The sequence below is a fragment of the Perissodus microlepis genome, chromosome 19, assembly GCF_051167445.1.
Source record: "Perissodus microlepis isolate ML-2025 ecotype Zambia chromosome 19, ASM5116744v1, whole genome shotgun sequence".
NCBI classification, from domain to species: Eukaryota; Metazoa; Chordata; class Actinopteri; order Cichliformes; family Cichlidae; genus Perissodus; species Perissodus microlepis.
The window spans coordinates 26,473,802-26,500,393 of record NC_140479.1 but is presented as its reverse complement, the minus strand read 5'-3'; the positions used below and the strand labels follow the sequence as shown (position 1 = coordinate 26,500,393).

Below are 26,592 nucleotides of genomic sequence, written 5' to 3'. Positions count from 1 at the left end.
TAAAAGCACATAGACCGACGCTATCTTTCTTTTTTCAGCGTATTATATTTATGTTAAAGTATATTAAACCTTGGCCCACTAAGTGCCCCGTGGACTACACAGCTCCGCCATGTTATGACATCACTGCCTAATCCCACCCCGGAGCGTGTAGTTGGTGCGGAGTCATGAAAGTGTTTGTAAACAACTCAGTCAGAAGGTAACTTAACAGCTCTACTAATATCCTCAATTTTTTTAAATTATCCCACGCGTGACTGCTTATAGAATCAGTGTGTATTTAAGCAGCGCTTTGGTCAGTTTGCATCTGACGTGTGAGGGTAGATATCTTTAGTTAGTGTTGGGTTTTAGGGTTAGCACCCATGCTAAATGCCAAGCTTGACGTTAGCCGGCAATGCTAATGCTGCCTCACTCTTCCCACAGAGGTGGTAAGCTAGCTAACGTCATATTTGCTAGCCGGCTAGTTAGCTCAATGACTTGCCTTTGTCTTGCCGACAATAAAAGCGCAGTTCCTGCCGTTGCGTGACAGCTTTGTGTAGGTTAATATAGCCATGGGTAAATGTGTGCCATCAAGTTTGTGACATGCTGACAGGTATTTCCAAGGCCTGCACCGGCTTTAAACGGGGTCAGCGTACGCTTAAACAACAACAAAAAAAAAAATCGACAGTCTAGATTGCACTACATTACAACGCTGATTGCTGCTAGCAAGCAATTTAAAACTACCTTAAACTAAAGCATTAGCATTAATTTAGCTTGCTGTTTTCGAGTATTTTATGTTAAGTCACTTGTTGTGTCAAGTGTCAAATTACACAGGGGGGGCACCATTTGCATGTTTTTCCTGCAGGCGTAGCAAACTGGAGTCGGACCAATCCCCATACACATCTCCGAGTGTCATCACATCCTCCCAAGTGTACCAGATTGGGGGTGATGAAGGATGTTTGAGGTCACGCTTTCTCGACGGGTCAACGGGATGACACAGCTGTAACGTCACTGACTAATTTGTAGCTGTTGAAGCAGCTGTAGGATTGCACGTGCAGAGCATTAGGGCGCCTTACACTACCTGTGTGTTGTTCACCTGCTGAAGTTAAGATGCCTTGGCCTTTTTCTGAGTCCATTAAAAAGCGGGCCTGCAGGTACCTCCTGCATCGGTACCTGGGCAACTTTCTGCAGGAGAAGCTTAGTCTGGATCAACTCAGTCTAGACCTTTATCAAGGCACTGGGTCTCTTGCACAGGTTCCACTGGATACATGGGTATGTGTAGTGCATGTGTATGTAGCTGAAAATACGCCAGATTAAATTATCAGTTAAATAAACCAAGTGGTCCTCTAATGTTTTTTTCTTTTTTGTTTTATTTTGTTCCTCAGTCACTCAATGAGCTACTGGAGACTGCAGATGCTCCTTTTGAGGTAATCACAGGGTTCATCCAGACCATCTCTCTGACAGTCCCTTGGGCAGCACTGCTGCAGGAGAACTGTGCCCTAGAAATCAAGGGTTTGGAGATGGTTCTCAGACCAAGACCAAGAGTGGGTAAGGATATATATATATATATTTGTCCCTCTACAACACCTGAGAAAAAGCTTAAAATTAGTAAAAGTAAACAGTTTTATTTTATACATATGAGTAGACAAATAAGGTAATCACTGCTGGTTATACTTCCAGCATCTGGCATTGAACCCATGTACTGGTCCAGTTTCATGACAAGCAGCATGCAGCTTGCTAAAGAATGCCTGAGCCAGAAACTAACCGATGATATGGGAGAGAGCTTCCAGCCATTTGAAGGACTGGAGAAGTTTGCAGAGACGATAGAAACAGGTAAATTGCTTCTGTGTTTTTTGGCATTCAGCAGGTTTACCTCACAAATACTGTGTAAAGCAATGTCTTTTAAATTTCTTCTCTCACAGTTCTGAGAAGAGTCAAAGTGACGTTTTTGGACAGTGTTTTTAGAGTCGAACACATTCCAGAAAATTCTAAAACTGGAATCGCTCTTGAGATTCGAATCAACAAGTACGTTTTTGACAGTCAGTGGCACCTCAGTTTCCACAATAAGATAATATACTTCAAATTGGTGTATATATGGTCAAAGTTTTGAACACATTAAGCATGGGGAGGTACTGGTGCTGATGTTTAGTGAGATGTTTGTATTTTAATACTTGATCTCCCCTGACAAATACCGTCTCTCTTCAGGATTGTGTACTGCGATGAAACAGGTGAGGAGAGTTCAAGTGTCAATGTGCATCAGCCAACCACGTTCGCACATAAAAACGTGCAGATGGAGGGAATTACTGTATTCTGGGATGAGTTCTCTGATGCGTCTCGTGCTGCTTGTAAATCGTCACCTACTCCATCGGTTAGTGTAGCAAATTTCACATTGTAAGAGTTGTATATATGCATGTGGCCTTTTTAATCCAGTCTTTCTGTATTTTGCAGGAAACTGAGCCAAAACTCTCACCTAGCTGGAATCCAAAAATAATATGCGAGCCGCATCCCCAGTTCACAGAGCCTGTATCCTCTTCAGCGCCTTTTGAACCTGTGCAGGTTGGCAGCCTCTGTGGCAAAATTGAGTTGTCCCTCACACTCAAAAATAACCTAGCGATGCCTGGTGCAAAGGTAAATTATCTATTTTTGAATCACAAAGATTTACGAGGAAAACAATTTCCCACGTTGTTCATCCAGTATCAGACTTTTGGGGTAATATTCACAAAAATTTGTCAACTTTTCTTCTCAGCTGGATGTTGTTGGACAGATCGATACACTGATTATTCTGCTGTCCCCACGGCAAGTTCACCTTCTTTTGGACTTATTTGGAGCCTTTTCTGGTGGAGGTGAGAACCACTCTCTTTCGAGATGATGGAGAACTTTGGGACCAGATGGGGTCTTACGGGGTTATTTAGAAATTGTGAATGTAAGTGTATTTCTAACTCTTCATTTAAGGTGCACAGGAATGGACTAAGGATAGGAAAAATCGCCCAATACAGCAGGAGGATGAGTATCGCCTCCATATGGAACTGAACCGGTGCCTAAAGAAGGATACTGCCGTCCCAGGAGCAGATCCTGACCTCTTTGAAAGCCAAACAACCAGAACTGTGTCGAGTCGAGGTTGAGTTGAAGCACCATCCTGTAATGTCTACATTTTCTTTGATTTTGGTGATTGATTAGCTCTTCTGATGAATATTTTTCTGTTTTTTTTTTATCTTTTTTTGTTTTGCTAATGTAGACGACGTGTTTTTCTCCATGGCTGACATGGACATGTCTCATAGCTTGTCATCCCTGCCTCCTCTGGGTGAACCACCCACTGTTGATTTGGACTTGTCACTCACCAGTAACTACTCTGCCTCACCAGGAGAATCTCCCTCTGGAAATGCAACAGTAAGCCTTCATTTGTGTGATCATGCTTGCAGAAACGTTCAATATGGTTTAAATCAGGTGAGATTAAGGACTCTGAATGGTCTGGAAACTCAGTAGTTAGTGATCTCATACAGGAAAAATGAGTTATACAAATAAATATTTTGAATAGTAATGTTTCATTTTCATCTGCGTTTTGTAGGCTGTGTGGGATGAATATATGGACGTACCACAACAAAGAGAGAAGCAGACTTGTGAAACTCCCCTCCAGTCACGGGATTCGCACCTGCCTCAGAAACTGTTGAGGCAAACTTGTAAGCACTACAGTAAATTAATAGATACATAAACATATATTATGCACTCATACACACTCAGTTTATCCAGTGTGTGAAACAAACAGTTTCAGCAGTTGTTGAACAGGTTATGTTCAATCAAAAGACTTATGCTGAAATATTCCCAAGATCAGTTCCCCCTTTGTGTTCATGTACATGGTTGTAGCTGGACATTATTCGCTGTTTGTGTTTCAGCCCATTCGTCCAAAACCCACAGTGATGAGTCAAGGCCAGAGTTAGTGCTGAGGTTGACACTGGGCAGTTTGGCTGTCTCAGTCCTCCACATTGACCCGCTGCCGCCACCACATGCTGCTCCCAGTCCTCTTGGCCCCATGGCTGCACACTTCTTCAGCATGGTGGGCCCAGGACAGCTTGAGCCAGCCGCTTTCCTTCAGTCTCGGACGGTGTTTAATCAGGCTTGTCCTCATGACCACCTCAGGTGCACTTCTAATTTTAACTAATTCCTGTATTCTGAAGGAAAGAGTATGTGAATGAATCAGATCACCTGAATCACCTGGGCTTATGTTTGCAGGTTTGTAGGCCAGGGTCTGAAGTTAAACTATGATCACTGGCAGGGATCCAACTTAAGGACTTTTAGCACTGACATTACCCTGAACCAGATGGAGTTTCTAGAGTGTCTGTTCACCTCTGAGGCTGTTATTGGTGGCTCGCAAAAAGGAGTTCAATATACTGAGGTGAGACCTTCAAGCCTAAGCTTCGTACATCCCTCACTGCATAACGCTTTGGATGTTTGAACACTGCGTATATGTATTTATACAGAACACTTGAAAGGTGCAGCTGTCTTGACGTTAGTGTTTCACTTTAGTTTGTCTCTCACACCTCAGCTGCTGACATTTGACACCAAAGCCAGTGCTGATGCGCCGCTTACCACCTGCCTTCACCTGCTTTACAAACAGGCTGAGCGCAGAGGTCCTCAGGTAACTGCATCCGTTAGCTCAATATGAAACCACAACACTCTAACAATCAAATGCCGTTCCTCCACAATGAGTGTCTGGCCTCTACTTTTAACCCTTTGCCTCGCTGTGCAGGGCGGCCAGGTGCGTCTCAGCACTATTCCCAGGAAAGCTGAGATCCAGGTGGAGCTGGGTCCTGTGCACTCTGAGCTGGACATCAGTATTGTAGACCGCCTAAACTCACTACTGCAGCCTCAGAAACTAGCAACCACAGAGGCGATGGCCTCCCACATGTATACATCTTACAATAAACATGTCAGCTTGGTAAGTGTGGTCCATCATGTAAGCCTATGCTTTTTGTGTATATGTTCTGACATTGAGGTTTTAGTGTAGGCACAAACTGCTTTTCTCCTACAAAAAACAAACTAAGTCAGTACATAGAAAATTCACATTTCTTTGTACTTGGCATATATGAAAGTCATCTAATCTATATCTTTGGCTTTCTTCATAAATTTCACAGCACAAGGCTTTTACAGAGGTTTTCCTTGATGACAGCCATACTCCTGCCAACTGTCATGTGTCACTGACAATTAATGCACCAGTGCTGGGCATTGCTGTGCGCTTCCCCATCCCTGATCTGCGTTCAGATCAAGAGAGGGGCCCTTGGTTCAAGAAGTCCCTACAGAAAGAAACGCTGTACTTGGAGCTGGAAGAGCTGGAATTGAAAACTGAATTCATGGGTGGCAATTCACCTGACCAAACCAAAATGGAGCTCACTTTTAAGGAACTCACTGGTGTGTCAAGATTTCAAAAGCTCTTCTGAAGATTTAATTGTCTGTTGACTTGGACTTTAATTGTTTTTACTTTTACCCGTTTGCACAGGGAGGTTCCAGGAAGAGGACGATCAAACAGCTGCCCGGTTCCTCAGAGTGTCACACACGATGGATGGAGACATGACAACATCTGAAAGTGTAAAATTTGATTGGCCAAGGTAAGATCACATAACCAACCAGTATACATATCTCTTTGTTTAGCAGTGTCAGTAATACTACATTTTTCTTGGCAGGGTTGTGCTCAAGATGAACCCAACTGCAGTCCACTCCATCCTTGAGCGTGTGACAGCTGAAGATGAGGGGGCTGAGGACCATTCTCTTGAAGAAGAGGAGGAGGAAGGGGCTGCTCATTCACTGAAGGATGTATGTGACTTTGGGAAGCCAGAGCCATCACCCTTTTCTTCACGTAGGGTTATGTATGAGAATGAAGAGGTAGGTTATGGGTCAACAATGTCCAGTTAACCTATTCTTGACACGACTGTCTCTGTGATTTTAACTGTTCATACTGTAGCATCTCAAATCTGCATTGTAGCCCCTGCACCTGAAAACTACAGTGAATAATTACCAGACAACCTCACACTAAACGGCTGCTTTCTGACGCTTCTGCAGAAAGCTGAACGTTTCTCAGCTCACATCTGTCTATAAGATTTATATCTGCAGATATTTGTTTGACACACATGTTATCTGGAGGACATTCCTAATGTGATTCAGTTTAATGTAATGTGGAAACTGAAAGCTTGTGACACATGTGTATGCCGGAAAGACTCAATTATATCAGACGAGCTGTAACCAGTGGGAAAACCCATTGTGTATTCATAGATTGTGGAACATTGTATCAGAGTTTCCACAGTCATTAGTCATATATATAAATAAAAATAAATACACACACACACACACTTGCATGTGAGGCCAAATTTTTGTGCTGCTTTTTGATGTTTCCTTGACAGAATTGCCAGACTTCAGCAACAGGGAATAACGTTCAACAAGGTAGTTTTGGAATAATTCACTAATATGTTTAATTTGAACTATCACTATAGGTCTGTATCACTATAGTTGTAAGAAAGATGCTCAAAGTGATGTTTTGCTGCTGTGCATGTTATTGCAATCCTAAATTATGAGTTTTAGATTTGTTGCTTTAAATCTATTCTTATGACACAGCTACAGTAAACGTGTATATCTTGCCTAACTTTCTCTCCGAGTGATCATCTTACATGTAATATGAAATCACAGCATCACCACTCCTTCCCCCACAGCAAAAGTTTTGAATGTTCACTGTTGAAGCTCCAGTAGCGTACCTTCTGTCCTTCTTGCCCCCCTCCCTCATCTTTTACATGCAAATCTTTTGCTGTTTTTCTCCATTCTGTCTCACTGTGTCACTTTCATCACCTTCACCAGTCAGGCACATATTTCATTACATTTACTTCTAGTCCACAAAGTTGCTTCTCCAAAGGCAGTAAGTGATGTAGGCATTAATACACTGAAAATACTATTGAAAGATACATTTGATGTCCAGAGTCTTTCATGTGTTTTGTTTTGTTTTGTTTTAAATATTTTCCAGTTTTCTTTGTCAATTGAAAGGTGTTGCTATTTTGTTAATGGCATTGGTCCAAAGCTGGAGCAAAATGTACAGGTTGATTTATTTGCATTGGGAAGCGAGGATATTTGGTAATATATTTACATGTGTGGCAGGTGCATCTTTATGCAAAGGTGTACAATAGCTCTGCTTTGCGTACCTAACCTGCTGACAAAACAGGTGGTGATAGAGTTGTGTTTACATTCACTATTATAATCTTGTAATTCCAGATGGTCATTCCTGGTGATGTCGGTGAGATGACGGTGTTCCAGGAAAAAACGATGAATAACTCCCGGTTCATCCTTGAGTTGTGTTTCCCTAATGTGCAGCTAACACTCCCCAGCAAGGCATTTTATGAAAAACTACACAACAGGTAGGTCACTTGGCGTTCACCCTGAGCAACTTCATTGCCTCTTATTTATTTATCTTTAATTTAACTAATTCATCTACAACACACATCTTTAACAGCCAGTTAACATTGCTTATTACTGGACCTGAGGTTCACCAGCTACTGTCATATCAGGGGAAAACTTTTTCAGCTGTATATTCTTCTCTATGCATTTAATAATTCTTATCCATATTCTAAATATTTTAGGATAAACAATGACCTTCTGCTGTGGGAGCCCACTGCTCCATCCCCAGTGGAGACTGTAGAGAACATGCCATATGGAGTTGGGCTCTCTGTTGCCAGTCAATTGATCAACACTTACTCCAAGGACAGCTTTAGCCAGTTCCGCTCCACTGGTCCTGAGGGTGCGACAGAACAGAGTTTTCACCTAATTCTTTAGTCACTTATGATGTCATGTTTAAACTACAACTTATCTGCTCATAAATGGGTGTTTTGTTGTCTTTGCAGAGGAGACCAGTGGATCAGAGGAGGAGAACATGCACTATTACTCGCCTGCCGCTGACCTGGGCTTCAGATCTCGAAAGAAGAAGAAGCCCAAAGCCCACAGCAAGAACTCCCAGAGCCTTTTCTCTGTCAATCTTAGTGTCAATCATGGCCTTATGTGTCTTCATGCTAATGCCAAGGTAACCTTCAGTATTTTCCACACGCAGGCTTTACTTTAGCTTGCTGGCCAAATATGTTTGACGTCAGTTTTATTTTATCAACAACATCAGTCACTGATTTAAAAGTGGACAGTCCCCTCACTCCAGCTTTAAAAGTTCAGTTGCTGCTAACCAGCCAGCTGGGCCCCTCCCATTGTGTCTTTCACTAAAGACAGCACGGACAGGTTGCTGCTGTGGTAGCCCTCAATATCTGCAGCGACTTGACCAGACTTAATCTCCCCTGTGTTGCACTTCTAGTGGTCACCCTTGTTCTGCCTGACAGTCACTGCGATTTTAAGATCCACTCGTAAATGCATACAGAACTGGTTCATGTACTGCTGCACTGAGCTCACAAAGGCTACAAGGACTACTACCACCACCAGCACTTCTGTAGTCTAATACTGTGGAGTTGACAAACTCAGTGATACAATGACTGATGATTATTGTGTATCTGTTCCAAAGTACATGATAATAAAATATTTACAGAGAATCATCTTGGAAACAATATTGTTTCATATGTCATTTAAAAAAAAAAAAAAAAAAAAAAAAAAAAAGTGCACCAAAAAACAATGAAATTTGTGGATAGCTTGTTATGTGGACAGTGGAGTTGAGTTTGTTGTTTTTACAGAAGGAGGATAAAACCACACTGAAAAACAAACATGGCGAGTTCTGGCTGGAGGTGAAAAATGCCGTTTTGTTCAGCGTCACTCAGTATGAAGGCTTTAAAGATCAGCACTACATCTGCTTTCATACCAGCAGCATCTGCATGTATCACCAAGGTAAGCTGCTTCCTGTTTGTGTGTAATATCACTATTGTCTTAGTCTTATGATGTTATGAGTGATATGTGGTGATAATGGGACCTAAAAATATATAAAAGTATAGGTAACGGTCTAGAACTGTACTAATGGCACGACTGTATGCGTTTTCACTGATGGCTCAATCTGTTAATATCCCCAGGACTCATAGATGGAGGCACTTCGGTCTCAGACATCAAATTGCCATGCAGGACACATCCCCATTGGCTAGAGCCAACCATCTACCAGTCAGAAACATCTTCAGAAAAATTGTCAACACCTTCGGAGGGCATCGGTTTAGAAGCTCGCAGCATGGTTTCTGTCGCTGTCAAAATCTCATCACAGAATGCAGAACGCAACATCAAGGTCAGATACTCAAAACAGTTAGAGGACTGTGTGTGTATTTCACAGATTTGTTGCGAACCACTTCAGCAGGTCCACTACAGACTCAAGTGTCAAATTCTGTACATAAAGTACTTATGTTTGAGTTATTTTTAAAGGCTGGCAGGCTTTATTCTGCACTCGTATTGTCCATGAGTTTTGGATCTACTTCCCAGTCAAAATTGAGAAATTGCCATGTTTCATTATTGGTGGTTATTACATTTTTAAACCCTTACTGTGGAAGAGAAATAATGTTGTTTTGTTATGTGTTGCTTATTAAATAAGTCCACTTATGTGGCTGTGTGTATACAGTGGCTTGCAAAAGTATTCAGCCCCCTTGAACTTTTCCACATTTTGTCACATTACAGCCACAAGACCAATTCAAAGTGGTGCACACGTGAAAAGTGGAACGAAAATCATACATGATTCTAAACATTTTTTACAAATAAATAACTGCAAAGTGGGGTGTGCGTAATTATTCAGCCCCCTTTGGTCTGAGTGCAGTCAGTTGCCCATAGACATTGCCTGATGAATGCTAATGACTAAATGAGTGATTACTGTGTGTAATCTAATGTCAGTACAAATACAGCTGCTCTGTGACGGCCTCAGAGGTTGTCTAAGAGAATATTGGGAGCAACAACACCATGAAGTCCAAAGAACACACCAGACAGGTCAGGGATAAAGTTATTGAGAAATTTAAAGCAGGCTTAGGCTACAAAAAGATTTCCCAAGCCTTGAACATCCCACGGAGCACTGCTCAAGCCATCATTCAGAAATGGAAGGAGTATGGCACAACTGTAAACCTACCAAGACAAGGCCGTCCACCTAAACTCACAGGCCCAACAAGGAGAGCGCTGATCAGAAATGCAGCCAAGAGGCCCATGGTGACTCTGGACGAGCTGCAGAGATCTACAGCTCAGGTGGGGGAATCTGTCCATAGGACAACTATTAGTCGTGCACTGCACAAAGTTGGCCTTTATGGAAGAGTGGCAAGAAGAAAGCCATTGTTAACAGAAAACCATAAGAAGTCCCGTTTGCAGTTTGGCACAAGCCATGTGGGGACACAGCAAACATGTGGAAGAAGCTGCTCTGGTCAGATGAGACCAACATAGAGCTTTTTGGCCAAAATGCAAAACGCTATGTGAGGCGGAAAACTAAGACTGCACATCACTCTGAACACACCATCCCCACTGTCAAATATGGTGGTGGCAGCATCATGCTCTGGGGGGGCTTCTCTTCAGCAGGGACAGGGAAGCTGGTCAGAGTTGATGGGAAGATGGATGGAGCCAAATACAGGGCAATCTTGGAAGAAAACCGCTTGCAGTCTGCAAAAGACTTGAGAGTGGGGCGGAGGTTCACCTTTCTGCAGGACAACGACCCTAAACATAAAGCCAGGGCAACAATGGGATGGTTTAAAACAAAACATATCCATGTGTTAGAATGGCCCAGTCAAAGTCCAGATCTAAATCCAATCCAGAATCTGTGGCAAGATCTGAAAACTGCTGTTCACAAACGCTGTCCATCTAATCTGACTGAGCTGGAGCTGTTTTGCAAAGAAGAATGAGCAAAGATTTCAGTCTGTAGATGTGCAAAGCTGGTAGAGACAGACCCTAAAAGACTGGCAGCTGGAACTGCAGCAAAAGGTGGTTCTACAAAGTATTGACTCAGGGGGCTGAATAATTACGCACACCCCACTTTTCAGTTATTTATTTGTAACAAATGTTTGGAATCATGTATGATTTCTGTTCCACTTCTCACGTTTGACCCACTTTGTGTTGGTCTTTCATGTGGAATTCCAATAAAATTGATTCATGTTTGTGGCTGTAATGTGACAACATGTGGAAAAGTTCAAGGGGGGCCGAATACTTTTGCAAGCCACTGTATGTTTGTATGCAAATTTAAAAAATTCCACGTAATTTAAGAAGTAATGTGCTTGCTGTGATGTCCTTTTTTTTTTCCTTTCTAATTTTCCGTCATGCAGGAGTTTCTGGTTGCTGTTGGGGTGAGAGGTGCTACACTCCAGCACAGAGTGGTCCCTCCCACCTTGGGCTGGTATGACCAGGTAAAACAAACTGCCTTAGGCTGCTGTCATATAAGCTTTATTTGACCTTCATATGATGTGTTTACACAGCACAGAAGAAATGTGCAATAACACCAGGTATTCATAATCTTACTGATGATTTGTCTACAACAGATTGTTGACTTTCTGAATGTTTCTGATGAACCCGTGTTGGGTTACGCTCCTCCTACGTCTGTCACCACACTACATTTGCACCTATGGAGCTGCTCCCTGGACTACAGGTGAAGTAGAACAAAACACTAAATGGTGGCCGATTTTATTATCAGAGTGTGTTCTTATGTGACGCTTGATTTTATTTTGTTTTCTGCAGACCCCTGTACTTGCCACTCAGATCGTTGCTGGTTGTGGAAACATTCAGCATCTCCAGTAGCGTCTCTCTAGACAATTCCTCATCAACACTTAGGTGTGGAAAAGCAACTGGTTTTCTTCTGAAATACAAAAATGTGTGGAGGTTACATTATTTAGTAAAATATGTTGTTTCCAGGATCATTTTGGACGAAGCTGCTCTGTTCCTCTCAGACAAAAGTAATGCTGTCTCTGTAAATCTAGCTCGTGGTAAGTTGACTTCAGAAACAGTGTTGAATGTGACTTTACATGAAGCTTTGACAAATTTTGACTTTTTCTTTTTGTCACAGATTATGTCCAAGTGGTAGACATGGGAACCTTAGAGCTGAGGATAACAGCAGTCAAACCTGGAGTAGATGGAAAATTGGTAAGTGTTAATTATTTATATTCCCATTTTAAAAAAACAGACAAAAAAACAGGCTTGTAGAAACACTTATTTTCGCTGTCTCTTGGGTGATAGTCGGAGCCCAGATTCGAGCTGCGCTGCTCCAGTGATGTGATCCATATCAGAACCTGTTCGGACTCCTGTGCTGCCCTCATGAACCTCATACAGTATGTAGCCAGCTATGGAGACTTGCTGCCCCCAGCTGAACCAGAGACCAAGCACAGCAGCACTACACAAAAAAGCAAGGTCAGCAGTGTCACTCAGTTAAAGCATAATTGTCAAACTTTACCATATGCACAAGTTTATTCTGAGTGTATTTTTGGACAGATGGAGGCTTCTAGCCGACCACCATCTCAGACTTCGCTCCTCGCTGAGACTGAGCAGCAGATGTTACAGGATCTCATGAGTGACGCTATGGAAGAGACTGATGGGCAGCCTGTATCAGGGCCGCAGCAGAACGGTAAATACTTGACTCAGTGAGGTAAAAAAGTGTTTCACCCATGAGGAGTCTTTACTTTATGAATTTCACACCACTGCAGGCACACCTGAGGAGCAGATTCAAGACCAAGAACCACCTCGCTCAGACCTGTTCCTGTTCCCAGATGAAAGTGGGAATTGCCAAGATTTAAGCCCCCCGTACCCCATGCTTCCTTCTCCTCTCATCACACCAGCCCCTAATCTGGCCCAAGAGACTGACGACTTTTGTATATTGGAAACTCCAGGCTCCAGAGGAGAGGTTGGGACGTACTCATTCTTCAAGTTAAGGCTACATATTTTTGTGTAGCCTTAACTTGAAGAGGCTACATAGCATAGTGATTGACTGTTTTTGCAAAACCTGTTTATGCCTGACTGTAAGAAAAATGTGTGTTCAGGATCGAGATCAGGAGCCGGTGGTGAAGCAGCTATCCTCGGAGCCAGTAGAAGTCAAAGACGACCACTTCAGTCAGCCTCTGGATGGAAGTGATTCCAGCCGTGGAGCCAACTTTCCCATCCCAGAGGTTCGCTACCTCATTAAGGAGATCTCTGTCATCTGGCATCTTTATGGTGGAAAAGACTTCGGGAGTGTGACCTCCATAGTTTCTCCTGCTAGAAGCCGGGGGTGAGTCATAAACTGGGTTCTGTTTAAATTTGTTAAAAGGAAGACATATTTACTTAACTCTGGTCTTTACTCTGTCTTGCAGATCTACACCTCATAGCTCGCCATCTCAAACTCCAGTGAGACAAGCGAAGGCTTCAGGGCGGGTTGGTGGTGGAAAGGGAAGGAATCCTGATGTCCTGATGGAGATTCAACTCAGCAAGGTAAAGTTATGCTGTGCAGAAATGCATGTTCATTATTTTGTGAAATGCCATTTGGGATTTCTTCAGCTTTTCTTTTACTGCTTCTTCAGGTGAGATTCCAGCACGAGGTGTACCCCCAGATCTCAGCGGTGTCTCGTCCAGCAGTGGACCAGCCAGTGTCCCGGCAGGTGTTCTCTGTGCAGGACTTGGAGATTCGAGACAGACTAGCTACCTCCCAGATGAACAAGTTCCTCTACTTGTACTCTAGCAAGGAAATGCCCCGAAAAGCCCATTCTAACATGGTGAGGAAAGCACCATACTCGTGGTAATCGTGGTAAGTTTTGTCCTGTCGTAACCATGTGTGTGCGCTTTTTGTCTTAGTTGACAGTCAAGGCGATGCACATGTGTCCTGAGTCAGGCCAGGCTCCCCCAGAGTGCTGTTTACGGGTCACTCTAATGCCTCTTCGCCTCAATATTGATCAGGTGAGAGTTGGGTACAAATTATTTCTCTAACCCTGGCAAACAATGAGCATTATCTTTTAAGTGATAGCTTCTTCTTTATTTGAAGGATGCACTGTTCTTCTTGAGAGACTTCTTTACAAGTCTTGCTGCTGAAGTTGAGTTTTTCTCACCACCTATTCAAGAAGGTAAGATTGCCACAAAACTGTATAATTATTATGAATCCTACTTTTATCTCATGCATCTTTAACGTTTTGTCTGTTTTAGTGGTTTGTGTTACCACAAAGAAAGTGGCTGGCCCAGAGATCTCTTGCAGCTTCTCCAAGCACGCTGGTGGGAGCCAGGATCCAGCCCCAATCATCTCGGTGCCTGCACAGAGACGACTGAGCCAAAACGGTTTCTCTACATCCGGCAGGGAAGACGCAAATGACAGTGAAGCCTCTGCTTCTCCCTTCACAGACCAACCCATCTTCTTTAGGTTAGAGGTTATTTTTATTGACCACTAAGCCGTTAAACTTTCCAAACTGCTTGTTTGTGTTCAGCAACCCCTTGTCATCTTAACAGGGAGTTTCGATTTACTTCTGAGGTTCCCATTCGCCTGGACTACCATGGGAAACACGTGTCTATGGACCAGGTAACTGTCTAAGAGAGGACTTGATTAACTCCACGTTATGTTATGAGTGCTTCATGAATGATTTTTATGAGTACCTCGTTCCAGGGAACATTTGCAGGGATCATTTTCGGGCTGACACAGCTGAATTGTTCAGAGCTCAAACTGAGGCAGTTGTGCTACAGGCAAGGGTAAGTATACCGCAAAATGTATCTCATGAGACAATAAATTAGCAAAAACATAATTCACACACAGTGATCCGTATTAAAGTAATACTTGTTTGTGTTTCAGATTATTAGGTGTGGATAAGCTCTTTTCCTATGCAATAAATGAGTGGTTAAATGACATAAAGACAAACCAGCTTCAAGGACTGCTGAGTGGTGTGGCACCTATTCATACTCTGGTAAAACTGGGTAAGTGTAACAGTTCAAGGGATCATCTCAGATGGTTTACTGTATTTGTTAAGAACAGGGCTGTTGCTGTAACTTGTTCTTGTTGGCCAGTTGGGATGTGCTACATGATTAAATGTTGCTTCTCTTGTTAATCAAGACATGAAATACTAGTTATTTAATCCAATTATTCAAATGTTTGTTAATGTACAGTGCACATCAACTGTCAATTATACCTCAGCAACACTACACACTCTTTCCCGTGAGTGGATATAAACAAGCACAGTGAAAAGGAACACAAGTGACAGCTCTGTGAACAAGTGTGGATTTGCAGTGTTCTTATCTAGACAATAAACAGTTATTAGCAAGCCTTGTAAGCTCACACTGATGAATAAGCTGAGCAGTGCGTAACCATAATCTGCTCAGGTCTATAAACATTAACATGTAAGCTAAGCAGTGCTCGTGTTAGCTACTTGCAGCAGAATAAACTGATGTGTATTAGTTGTATTGCACATGCCAGCAATAAATGAAATTTAAGAATGCACAGGTCCAACTTTTTGTAGCTCTGATCGGACACCTTGGATATCGATAATGGTTCAAACTGCTGGAAATGCACGAATGAAAGCTGCTGCTGTAGCTAAAGAGAAGCGTCTCCAAACTGCTGAAGCTCGGATCTTAACTTCCTATATATTGCCTCACTCTCCCATTAGCAATCGAAGCATTGCTCCTGTTGCGCAATTATTAACACAGTGTAGAACTGAACTGAATGGATTAGCTGTGGACTGTAGCACTGACACCTATAACCTTAGCACATCTTTATTACACTTTATTATTATACTTTGTCTAATATGAAAGAATAAGATTTAAAAAATCACGATTTTTCCCAAATTGTATTTGTACAGACATTGTTTAACTTGTCAGTGAACTGACTGTTATCTTACTTTCAGACTTGTTAACTAGTCTGATTTTTGTTGTTCTCTCATTTTAATTGACTTGTAAAGGAGTTGCCTGGTGCTTGGCCCAACAACTTTCTAATTTGTGAAAAGTTCCTTGAGTCAACATTTCCTTGTTTGACAAAATTTTCTTTATTGTTGCTGACATTTCAGAATCAGCCTTAATCACTTTCTTTTTCTTTAATAAAAAACTATCTGGAACAGAAACTGCTGTGAAAGTCATTTCCAATATGAGAGCTGAGGTCCAGCTTTTGACTTTCAGTTGCTTTACTCCTCTGTCAATGTTGTTTTGTTTTTGTTTGTTTTTTTCATATTCAGTTCACGGACTCAGGGATTTGGTCTGGCTCCCGATTGAACAGTACAGGAAGGATGGCCGGATAGTCCGTGGATTTCAGCGTGGCACGGCTTCCTTTGGAACCTCTACAGCTATGGCTGCCCTGGAGCTCACAAACAGGATGGTGCGGACTATTCAGGTAAACTGGTCCACTGCTGCTAATAAAATATTTGCATGCATTTCCTTCTGTAAAGCACGTAGAAAAATCAATTAATTGTTGTCTGTTATATATAATTTTTTTTTTCTGTTTTTAGGCAGCCGCTGAGACAGCGTATGACATGGTGTCTCCAGTGCCTGATGAGAGGGACACAAAGAGGGTAAAACGGATCTCCCATTATGGACTGGCTCATCAGCCTGTTGACCTCAGAGAAGGTGTAGCCAAAGCCTACACTGTGGTGAAAGAGGTAAAAAAAAAAACCCCCAAAAACAAATAGGAAAACCTTCACTTCAGTTCTGTGAAAGAAAAGATGTTTTAAGGACTGCAAAATGTTCCCACAGGGGATCACAGACACTGCACTAACCATCTACGACACAGCCACCCGGGAGCACGAGCAGCGAGGTATGACTGGGGCAGTCGGTGGAGTTCTCCGCCAGCTTCCACCTGCAGTAGTCAAGCCACTCATTATGGCCACTGAGGCGACTTCAAATGTCTTGGGTGGGATGAGAAACCAGATTCACCCCGATGCACGTCAGGAGGAGTCGCAAAAATGGAGGCAGGGCGACGAGTAAGTGTCATTGCCTTATGGAAAACTGAAACAATGACTGTGCAGCAGCTACAGCTTAATAGGTGTGCTTTTGAAGAAGGCAAAAGGTGGACAGTGAGTGCCGGTGTAAATAAAATGGTGTTCATCCTGTGGCAGTTTGAGCTACTGTGATTTTTAGCTTGTGTCAACTTATCACATGCCTCACAGTGCCTTCATGGTCATCAACATTGTCCAACTGTATGCGTGTAATCAAATGGATGAAGAAGGGTGAGTTTGAGCAGCACTTATAATGTTATTGTGTATGATGCTATGTTGTAGGGTAGACCATACAAATTTAAAATGTAAAGGCTTAAGAATGAAGGAATAGGTCCTTTCATCTGCTTCATTTTCAAACAGCTGTTTACAGATTGTGTGGTTGCGTTCTCTTATCCTACTTTGTGTCAGCAAACACTAATATTCTAGGTGTAATGACCCTTAATTTATATAAGATGTACTGTATGTGGGCCTTGTTATTTACTGTAAATATTCCTAATGAGCAGCACTTCGTGCAAATATGAGAGAACAAATGTAGAAACTGAATGTGTTGCATCTTTGTAAAGCTCTGTAATCAGCACTTTTAACTGAGTTGAAGCATAACAAGTGAGAGATGGGACGATTATCCAGACTTGTTCTAAGGTTTCACAATTTTAGTGTTGCATAATTTTCACAAAAGCTGCTGTTTAAAAAAAGAAAAAAAAAAAGAAGCTGCGGTTTAAATTTAAAAACTGCTTTATTCTTACAGTCTCGTGCTCACATTTTTGAATTGTTGACAAAGTGAATCTACTCAAGATCCATAAGTAAAGTCTTAATGTACTGATAATCTCATTTGTTTAGTTTTTTTTTTTTTTTCATTATTATTAAGCTACATGTTTATATATATTGATGTCTGATGTGATCAATTGTGTTGCTAAGTCTTGATTTTTTTTTTTTTGATTTTTTTTTTCTTCCTTTTTTGGTTATGTGGTAAGAGTATTCTTGTAAATATATGTACAGGTGACTCATGAATTTGTATTAAAAGCATGATGGAGAAATAAAAACGGTGAAATTAACACTGGAGTGTGCTTGGTTGGTGTTTATTTACTTAGACTCTAGATATTTTTGTAAACCTTAGGAGTTGTGTTAGCATCATATTTCAACGTTTGCTTTATATATTTTATTCTGAAAACTATACGTCCGTCTGTCAAGTGATTTTTATTTTGAAAGCCTAACCTCGCTAAGTTAATGTTGGCATGGCAACAGAACTGGTTCCCAAATCTCCATTGAAAAGTGTTAAGAGCGTAGACTTGGACTATTTTAAGGGGTTTAATATTTTAACTGTGTGCTCAAAGGGTGTTGGTGATGGTGGACATAGTCGCCGACCTGAGCACTCTGTGTTTTGAGAGCGGGCTCGCTGACGACGAAAAGAAGTTACTTTACCTCCGGGCGCGCTCGGCTGGACTGACATTTTGCGGGTGCGCGCACGCAGCTTTCTTGTGTGAGCTCATTGACTCGCTAAGGTGAACTCATCCCACACGTATAGTCTTGCAGTCATTTGAGTATATTTTAATCTGTCTGAGCTGCTCCATTCATTTGTATTATAGATGTGCCATCAAAAGGCGCACAGCGAAAATCAGAAAGCCAGTGGCACCAGGAGAGGACGACGACCTCCGCGTGGGTATACTTGGGATGGGCCATCTGGGAAAACAGCTGTGCCTAGCACTTCTTGAAAAGACCAAAATCAAACCCTCACATATTAAGAGCTCCACTAGGAGACCAGAGTTAGCAGGTACACACGCACAAAAAGCCCAAATCTGAGAAAAATGCTTGTGATGCAGTGGATTTAAGATAAGATAACCTTTATTAGTCCCACGCGTGGGAAATTTGTTTTGTTACAGCAGTGGACAGTGCAAAGTTGCATAGAAAAATTATAGAAAAAAACAATGGAATAGTATATCCATAAGATACTGTACACAATAGAATATAATAAAAATAAAATAAAATATACAATTGAATAAAATGCTATATACAATGTGAGTATAATAATTTCTTGTGAGAGAGGCTTTAAATGTCATGAGACACATAATCTTAAAGTGGTGGACCTATTTCCTTTTTATTCTGTTGTGTGTTTATAGAGCGCTACAGTGGTGGATGCTCATATTAGACATGGTCAAAGCTTCAAATAATGAGATTGTCTTTCGTTGAAGTAATCTATGTGAGGTGAAAGATCGCTGTTCATGTGGCTATAAATGCTAGGTTTTCTTACTGTTGGCTCCTCATGATATCACTCAGAGTGGATACCACTAATATGGTCAAACCTTCTGTTTGCAAGGGGCAGCCAATCAGAAGAAAGCTGGCTTAAGGGATGAGAAGCTAAAGCTCCTTGTTTCAGATAGTGGGTAATCTGAGGGGTTTCCATACACTTCCTTAATGACTCTCTTCACTCTTAAATTTTTAAGCTACCCAGATGCATTTTTGAGCAGATTTAAGCTAGGTTGTTGTTGTTTTGTTTTTTCAGTTATGCCTTTTAAGACAATGAATAGTTATTGGTTGCTCGTTGTGACTCTATGGTATTCTTGAGTTAATCATTAAGCATCTGTTGGTTTAACTAAATTGCACTTGGACCAAACTTCCGTGTGTACTGATAAAAAAAAAAAAGTGTTTGCTAAGATCGTTGTATGTTCTGTGTTTCAGTGGAATTTGTCCATACAGAAGTTGAATGTTTCTTTGACAATCGCAGACTGGCAGCATGGGCGGATGTTCTTTTCCTTTGCTGTCTGCCCTCTCAAATCCCAAAAGTCTGTGTTGCTCTCCGCTCTCATCTGGCAAAACACTGCCTTGTGTACAGTTTCACCTCTGCCATTCCCGTCACCAGGTACAGCCACATTCACACACACATAGGACTGGTCATTTTTTTGGGGGGGGGTTGGGTCAATGAATCGCTTTCTTTTGAATTACTGTCTCAGATTAGCTAAGCTTCTTGGACACGACTACATCCTGAAGCCGAAGTATGACGTTGTCTCTTGTGACACTGTGGATGTTTGGCTGTCCTGCAGTCATGTGGCCTCAGCTTTAGCAGATCCTTTGCTGATAGAAGCATCGTGTCCTCTCACAATGAAAGGTATGTCACTTCAGCATCTTTTCCTTTTGTTTCATATGTGACAGAAAGTATTTTGCATGAGCTTCAGTTAAACAAGTTCTTTACAAATTCTGTTCTTAGTTTGTACTTTTTGATTCCACATGTAGGAGGTATTTCTCTGGGTCTGAACTGGGTGTGTGCGGTGCTGTATATCCTGTTGAATATCTGCACCTCTGCCAGTCTGGGATCCAGTGAGGCTCTCCTCTTAATTAAATCAATATTTAAAGAAAAATGTGGAGACACTGTGCAATTAGATGCACACAGTTTCATCAATTCATCCTATGCATCTTCTCTTCTCTCAGATGAGTGAGTAGATCAGTGTTTGTTTGTTTTTTAAACTGTCATATATCTCATTTAAATAATAATTATATATTTCAACTTTATTCCAAAAAGGCCTTTTCCCTGGATTTCACTTATGGATGCCCAGATCAGGGAGACCCTGCTGCTGCGCTTTCTATCAAGCAGTAAATCTGTGCAACAGTGCCTCTCTGCAGCTTATAAATCCCAGATGGAGACACCAGCAAAGTGACACACTGATCAGCCACAGCATTAAAATCACTAATACGTGAACTCTGCTGGGGGAACCATGTCTCATTTTGAAAGCATACATAACAATACGAAAAATTAAAAAGTAAATAAAAGTCTGTTTAGCGCTTTGTGACCTGTCTTAAATAATGAGGCTGGTCAGTGTGCTTCCAATTCAAAATTTGTATTACTGTGTTACATTTTCAATTTTGAAAATAATTTCATAACATGAAGGACTCACTAAAGTTTGTGAAATGTAGATATAGGTTTACTTCAAATACTTTTATGCAGTACAGTTACAGTGCTGTGCAAAAGTCTCAAGCTTAATATATTTTTTTATTTTCTCTATTAAGCCACTCAACACTGACCTATGAAACATTAAAGCATAAAAAAAAATGCACTCATGGATGAACAAGTGTTGTCTCTATACAGCACAGGCAACTTGGGAAAGAACCAATTTTAAGTTGTATCTGTAGCTACTTTGGTGATGGCAGCCTCTTGCAAAAAACCTGGACCTTCAGCTACTGTTCACTACAGCCTTGTCAGTAAAGATCTCAGTGGAAAGACTTCTGTCAAGAAGCCGATCTTAAATAAGGAAAATGGGGAGAAACAGCTGAAGTATACCAAATTACACACCAAATGAACTGAAGACAGGTCCGATGGAGTAATGAATCCAGATGTCACATACAGAGGAGATCAGGGGTGAGGTACAGTGAGTGTCTACAGCCATCTGCAAGACACGGTGGAGGCACTGTCATAGTTTGGGTTGGCATTTAAGCCAGTGGTGTTGGGGATCTTGTTGAAATGAATGCAACAACATTAGGTTTGATTGCCAAAAGCTTCATTTTTCAGCATGAGGATGATCCCACATGCACTGCCAATGCATTAAGGGCATACTACGCACAGGGGAACACTGTCAGTCATGGATCGCCTCCCCAGATCCTGGACCTCAACAATATTGAAACAGTGTGGGATCATCTTGACAGGGAATGGAACAAAAATACAGCCAACATCTAGAGAAGAGCTTTAAAGACTGCTTAAAGAAATAACAGGAAAGCTTGTCTAAGAGAGCTGTAGTTGTACAAACTCTGCTTTTGTCTTACATGTTGTCTTTCCATGTATGTACACGTTTTAATAAATTTCCTATTTCTTTCCTAGATTTTCCCAATAGAATAAGAAAAAGGGGGTGCCTCAAGACCTTTGCAGAGTACTGTATCATGAGAAAAAAAGACTTAAAACTGAAAAAAAGTTGTTGTAGTTGTTAGATTTTGTTAAATAATCTGTGTTTATGATTTGGCTTTGGGACGTATACTTTTAGACTGGTTTAAATATTAAGCAGCGGCGTATGTCCTCAGAGGAGCTGCAGTAGGATCCTGGTAAGGATGCAGATTCGCTGATTTTCCGAGAAAAGACGGAAGTGTCAAAAAATCCGGGTCTGTTTTTTCCTGTTGAGCAGCAGAAGCAGCAGCGGCAGCACTGTGGAGAGGTCCCTCACATGACTGCAGGGATATGGAGGCGGTTTTCCTCATGCCCTGAGTTTGATTAAACTAAAATCACATCATATTTTCGACGCTACGCTGTGGTGAGATAAGTTTTCGGCTGTCCTTTTAACTGCTCGCTGGTTAGCTAGCGTGAGCTATAAGCTAACAGCTAGCCTGGTTAATGAAGCTAGAGTTCCACGCACATGTAAACACAGCTCGTCGCTACTGCTTTAACTGTTAAATCAGAAGGTAATACTGCGGTTGACAGGGTTTATTATGTGAAACGGCAGCTTGTTTAGTTTAAACAGCCTGCTTTAGGAGGCTAGCTTCATCCGTCTCCCTCCCCTGTGGTTGGGAGGGGCGGGGTTTCATCTTTTTGCAGCCACGCAGACTGAGGTGTTTGCCTTCTCAGGACAGCCATGGAGAGATTAGAGGCTACATCACAGCTCCAGTCACGGCTTTCATCACTGTCTTTCTCATCTTTCCCCGGAGTAACAGCCAAACAGTGCGACAACACGCCACCGGACAGGTAACCTGTTGCTGCAGAAAGTGGCTTTTAAATGGAGCTGCTATGCAGATGGGTGGTCTGAATGTTATCTAGGTTTAAAATTTCTATTCTTTCTTTACTTAAGGCTGCAGAATACAAATCTTTCAGAGAGCTTTACTCAGTCCAAAGACAGTATGGATGACACCAAGGAGGATTCAGGACGTCTTTCTGAGGTAGGTAATACTGTGTGCTTAGGTGAGCTGTAAACAAGTTGCAGTAAATAGGGAGGCATAGTCTAACAATTTAAGTCTTTACAATAATAACCCTGATGTGTGCGCATATTGAGGGTAATGAAGAGGCCCCTGCTGAGCTGGCCCTGGGGGAAGGAGGCGAGCAGAACAGCAGTGCAGGGAGCTGTCAGCTCTCCGCCGAGATGAAAGGTGAGGACCTGCAGTGTGCCATAGTGACAGCTGCTTTGTTCAGCAGTGATTCTGACTCTGCGGGTTCATAAACGTCCCGCTAATTGCAGTGTGCGTGCACAGTATTTGCTTGAGATTTTGCCATCTTAAAATGAGTTGGATAAAGCGTTGCAGTTGCTGTCACATCTTGTTAAAGTCACTGCCGCGTGTCCCTTCTGATGGCAGCCCAGATGCCGCCCCTGAACCCCCCGACAACTTGGACATCTGCTGCTGTGAAGGAGTTAAAGGCGAAGCTCCGAACAGAGAAGGACAGCATGGTGACCGTGTACCGAGGCGACATCATGACGGTACACGTGCCCACCGTGCCCGAAGCCAATAAAGTGTGCTGGGAGTTTGCCACAGACGGCTACGACATTGGCTTCGGCATCTATTTTGACTGGACTCCCGTGACGAGCCGGTCCATCACGGTGCATATCAGCGAGTCGAGCGATGACGAGGACGAAGAGGAGGAACTTGAAGGTCAGGCGCCGACGCCCCTCTTTGCAATGGCACTTTTATATGTTTTCCCCCCACTGGGGTTACGATTCGGTGTGTTGACTTTGTGGATCATGTGATTTCTGCAGGGCCTGTCGGCAACGGGGACGTCGAGAAGGGCTCCAAAACTCACACCAACTCTAACTTGTCTGAAATCCTCCCAGTGTACCGCCAGGACAGCCACCTGTCCGTGCAGGGGGGGAGCCACGAATTTCCAGGTGAAGGCACTTATCTCCTGAAGTTTGACAACTCCTACTCCCTTTGGCGAAATAAAACACTTTACTACAGGGTTTATTACAGTGCCTGAGATGCCAATTTATCGCTTATGAATGTACAATTTACTGAAGAACAATGAACTATTTTTGATTCCACACTTGTCAGGGGAGGGATGGGGGGGAGACATAATTGAAATTCTAAAATAAAATAGAAAAAAAAAAAAATATATATATATAGGGATATCTATTTTTTAGCACCGTCCGCTTGTGTTGTCTCTTGTTGAATTTAAGTTTGTAATCCCACAGATTTCAAACGCTTCAGTGTCTTGCTAACATGTGTTTGAAGAAGCCTTGCATATGTGCCATTTTCCCATGTGTGCACCGTGCTATTTGGTCAAGTGCCCATCATAAAATATCTATTGTCTTCACCTGTAACAGATCTATGGTAGCAGTGATCAGGGAAGACCTGCACGGGTATAACTGTGTTAAATCAGCTATGATCTAAAGAAAGAAGCTTTGTTTGTGTGTGTGTGTGTGTGTGTGTGTGTGTGTGTGTGTGTGTGTGTGTGTGTGTGTGTGTGTGTGTGTGTGTGAACTTGTGCACCTTTTTTTTTTTTTTTTCTTATTATTCTTATTGCTTTGTCTTTGTTACCAACCTAACTTATTTTTTTCTTCTCTGTATTGATCCTAATCACGTGAGATTTCAGATTATGTAAATTCAGAGTATGGCGATGTCTGCTGTCACAGTGGTGTGTTGGCTAAAAAAACAAAATAAATATATATATATATATATATATATATATATATATATATATATATATATATATATATATATATATATATATATATATATATATAAGTCGAATGTACTGAAGCAAGTGGTAATCAGACTGTGCTTTTTATGACACAATTAAAAGCCATCCCTTATCACATCAGCTCTCGTTATGTAATAAAAAAATCAATATTTACATTTGACTTGCACACTTTCATTATGTTTGGAGGTAGATTATTTTTTGTGCACAAGTCTATCTAAGAAGTAAGTTACTGTTTTGTTTTTGGTCTTTTTTTTAAAAAAAGATTATCTTTCTTTCCTCGTTTCAATCACTCTTTGTGCATCTTCCAAAGATTTCACAGATCTGGCTGCTGACGTTGTATACAGCATACTGTAAAGCAACTGATACTGTTACTGTACTAAACCCTCACTGTAAGTTATGCTGATGGCATCAAATCATGAAATCTCTAATTCCTCAATAAACAGACCATTGTCTCATTTCCTTTGTGGCTAATTGAGGCGATTAGATAAAACCAGCATGAATCACGGTCGATTACTGGATAGCTTGAGGAAAAAAATGGCCAGCCAAAGCTGCGCATTTCACCCGAGACCCCGTCATTTCATAACAGTCTCGCTGCACATCCAGGATTAGAAAGCACTTCAGGGTGGCCCCTTGTGTTTCCATTAAATTGTGACATAAGGGGATTGATGTAATAGTTGCACAGAGGTGCTGATGAAACCAGGTTTTATTTTCAGTTCTCCCTTAAGGCCTCTCACAATCTTAAGACACAGCTAGTCTTACTTGGGCTTTACTGGATTTTTTTAAAAAGAAAAATGGTCAATAATTTATGGAAAGCTACTCTCAATATCATCAAATTCATTATTTATTCAAGTAACTTCACGGAAATATAAAGATTTACTAGATTCTAACATAATCCACATTATCTACAAGCATATGATGGTCGAATGCCAGCTGGCATCCAGAAGCTGTTTTAAAAAAAGGGGATAATAAATACAAATGAAGATGAAGTTATATTATTTTGAGAAACCCAACGTTAGCACAAATGTGAACAGTCATTGAGTTTCTGTTTCGAGGGGTGACCTTTGGAACTGTACTGACTAAATAAAAATTTGCAGCACACTCAACTGCTTAAAAAATTGCATAGGACTAACATAATTATTCAGTACTGTGATAAATGCTCCTTTTCTTTCTTTTTCATGGTTTGTCTTGGTTCTGTATGTAAATCAGAGGTTTGGGATCTAATTTTCCTTATGCGGTCACTTTTTGGTCTGGCGTCATGAGCAGGTGTTATATAAGCTGTAGCATCAACCTACACCTGTTTGTCATTTGATTTCTTCTTTGTTTTTATCACTTAATTTCTTGTGATATAAACAATCAGAATAAAGATAAAGATAAATATATTGATTTACTCCTGTTATTCCAAACACTACATCAGCTTGGGTCTCATTAAGTAAGAACCAGAGTGCATGGTTTCAGACTGCAAGTGGAGATGAACTATAATAGAAGCTGTTTTTAGCATTGTCGCCTCTTGGATGAAATGTTGCTCCTGAGGGTGGACAGAATAATAAAGTAATATGACACAACCACACTGCATTAACACCACAGAGCCCAAGAACTGACATGATTATATTTTGTTGGCTTATTTTGGGCCCCCTAAGTACCAAGTGCACGCCATCAAAACACCACAGCCTACCTGAATATTTTTCCTGACCATGTCCATCCCTTTACGACCACAGTGCACGATTAGTCTTTTTAATAAAAGTTCATTCACTGTTTGAAAATTTCAGATATCAGCCATTTTCTAGATGGCTGAAACACAAGTCTAATACACTCAGAAGTTTCTTTGTACCATATATAATTTTCCCCCCCAAAACTATAAGTGCTAACAAGAGGAAAACAGTGTAGTAGTAGAGATGGTAGCCACAAGCCACATTTCCTGGATGGACCTCGTACCTAAGCGGCCCCACTCTCACCTACTGATGAGAGAAGCTAGAACTCTCATCTGATATTGCTATTAGTGCAGTGGAGGTTCTCACTTGATCACCAATAATACGTGAAGCAAATCTGACTGACGAAATTTGATCATGCCAATCAATTGTGTGTCTATAAAACAATGAAATGACTTTGAAAGTCTATTCAGTTAGCCCGTACAGATCCATAATAAATACTGATAGCAGATATTTGGTGTTTAGAGTTTAAATTGTAACTATTTTATTTTCATTTTTGTTATGA

General features: G+C 41.5%; 2 protein-coding genes across 8 annotated transcripts; both read left to right on the top strand.

The window, feature by feature from the left end:
* Positions 1 to 85: 85 nt before the first annotated feature.
* On the top strand, positions 86 to 17,839 carry atg2b (autophagy related 2B). Its single transcript, XM_084915053.1, has 43 exons — positions 86 to 196; positions 839 to 1,245; positions 1,359 to 1,521; positions 1,654 to 1,806; positions 1,896 to 1,998; positions 2,179 to 2,341; positions 2,422 to 2,601; positions 2,720 to 2,816; positions 2,926 to 3,090; positions 3,209 to 3,360; positions 3,539 to 3,650; positions 3,864 to 4,107; positions 4,201 to 4,363; positions 4,514 to 4,606; positions 4,718 to 4,906; positions 5,103 to 5,376; positions 5,465 to 5,573; positions 5,649 to 5,847; positions 7,219 to 7,361; positions 7,584 to 7,741; positions 7,845 to 8,020; positions 8,667 to 8,817; positions 8,997 to 9,199; positions 11,196 to 11,276; positions 11,409 to 11,515; positions 11,605 to 11,697; positions 11,779 to 11,849; positions 11,930 to 12,006; positions 12,100 to 12,270; positions 12,352 to 12,484; positions 12,564 to 12,760; positions 12,897 to 13,123; positions 13,206 to 13,323; positions 13,413 to 13,604; positions 13,684 to 13,785; positions 13,871 to 13,949; positions 14,029 to 14,239; positions 14,326 to 14,395; positions 14,480 to 14,562; positions 14,663 to 14,784; positions 16,032 to 16,186; positions 16,302 to 16,451; positions 16,546 to 17,839. The coding sequence occupies exons 2-43, from the start codon at positions 1,084 to 1,086 to the stop codon at positions 16,774 to 16,776; spliced, it is 6,222 nt and encodes a 2,073-aa protein (XP_084771179.1). The 5' UTR covers positions 86 to 196; positions 839 to 1,083; the 3' UTR covers positions 16,777 to 17,839.
* A 96-nt stretch (positions 17,840 to 17,935) lies between these two features.
* tmed8 (transmembrane p24 trafficking protein 8) lies at positions 17,936 to 24,836 on the top strand. Of its 7 annotated transcripts, none has more exons than XR_014798615.1 (7): positions 17,936 to 18,241; positions 18,371 to 18,555; positions 19,461 to 19,641; positions 19,733 to 19,887; positions 20,013 to 20,211; positions 20,299 to 22,012; positions 22,410 to 22,441. XR_014798615.1 is itself a non-coding variant. In XM_084915060.1 (6 exons), exons 3-6 carry the CDS (start codon positions 22,593 to 22,595, stop codon positions 23,656 to 23,658), a joined length of 645 nt encoding a protein of 214 aa, XP_084771186.1. In that variant the 5' UTR covers positions 20,492 to 22,012; positions 22,410 to 22,440; positions 22,544 to 22,592; the 3' UTR covers positions 23,659 to 24,836. The 7 variants fall into 7 exon arrangements, 4 of the variants coding, with proteins under 4 accessions (XP_084771186.1, XP_084771185.1, XP_084771183.1 ...); XR_014798616.1 differs by having other exon boundaries at positions 17,936 to 18,286; positions 19,823 to 19,887; XR_014798614.1 differs by having other exon boundaries at positions 17,936 to 18,286.
* Positions 24,837 to 26,592: the final 1,756 nt, after the last annotated feature.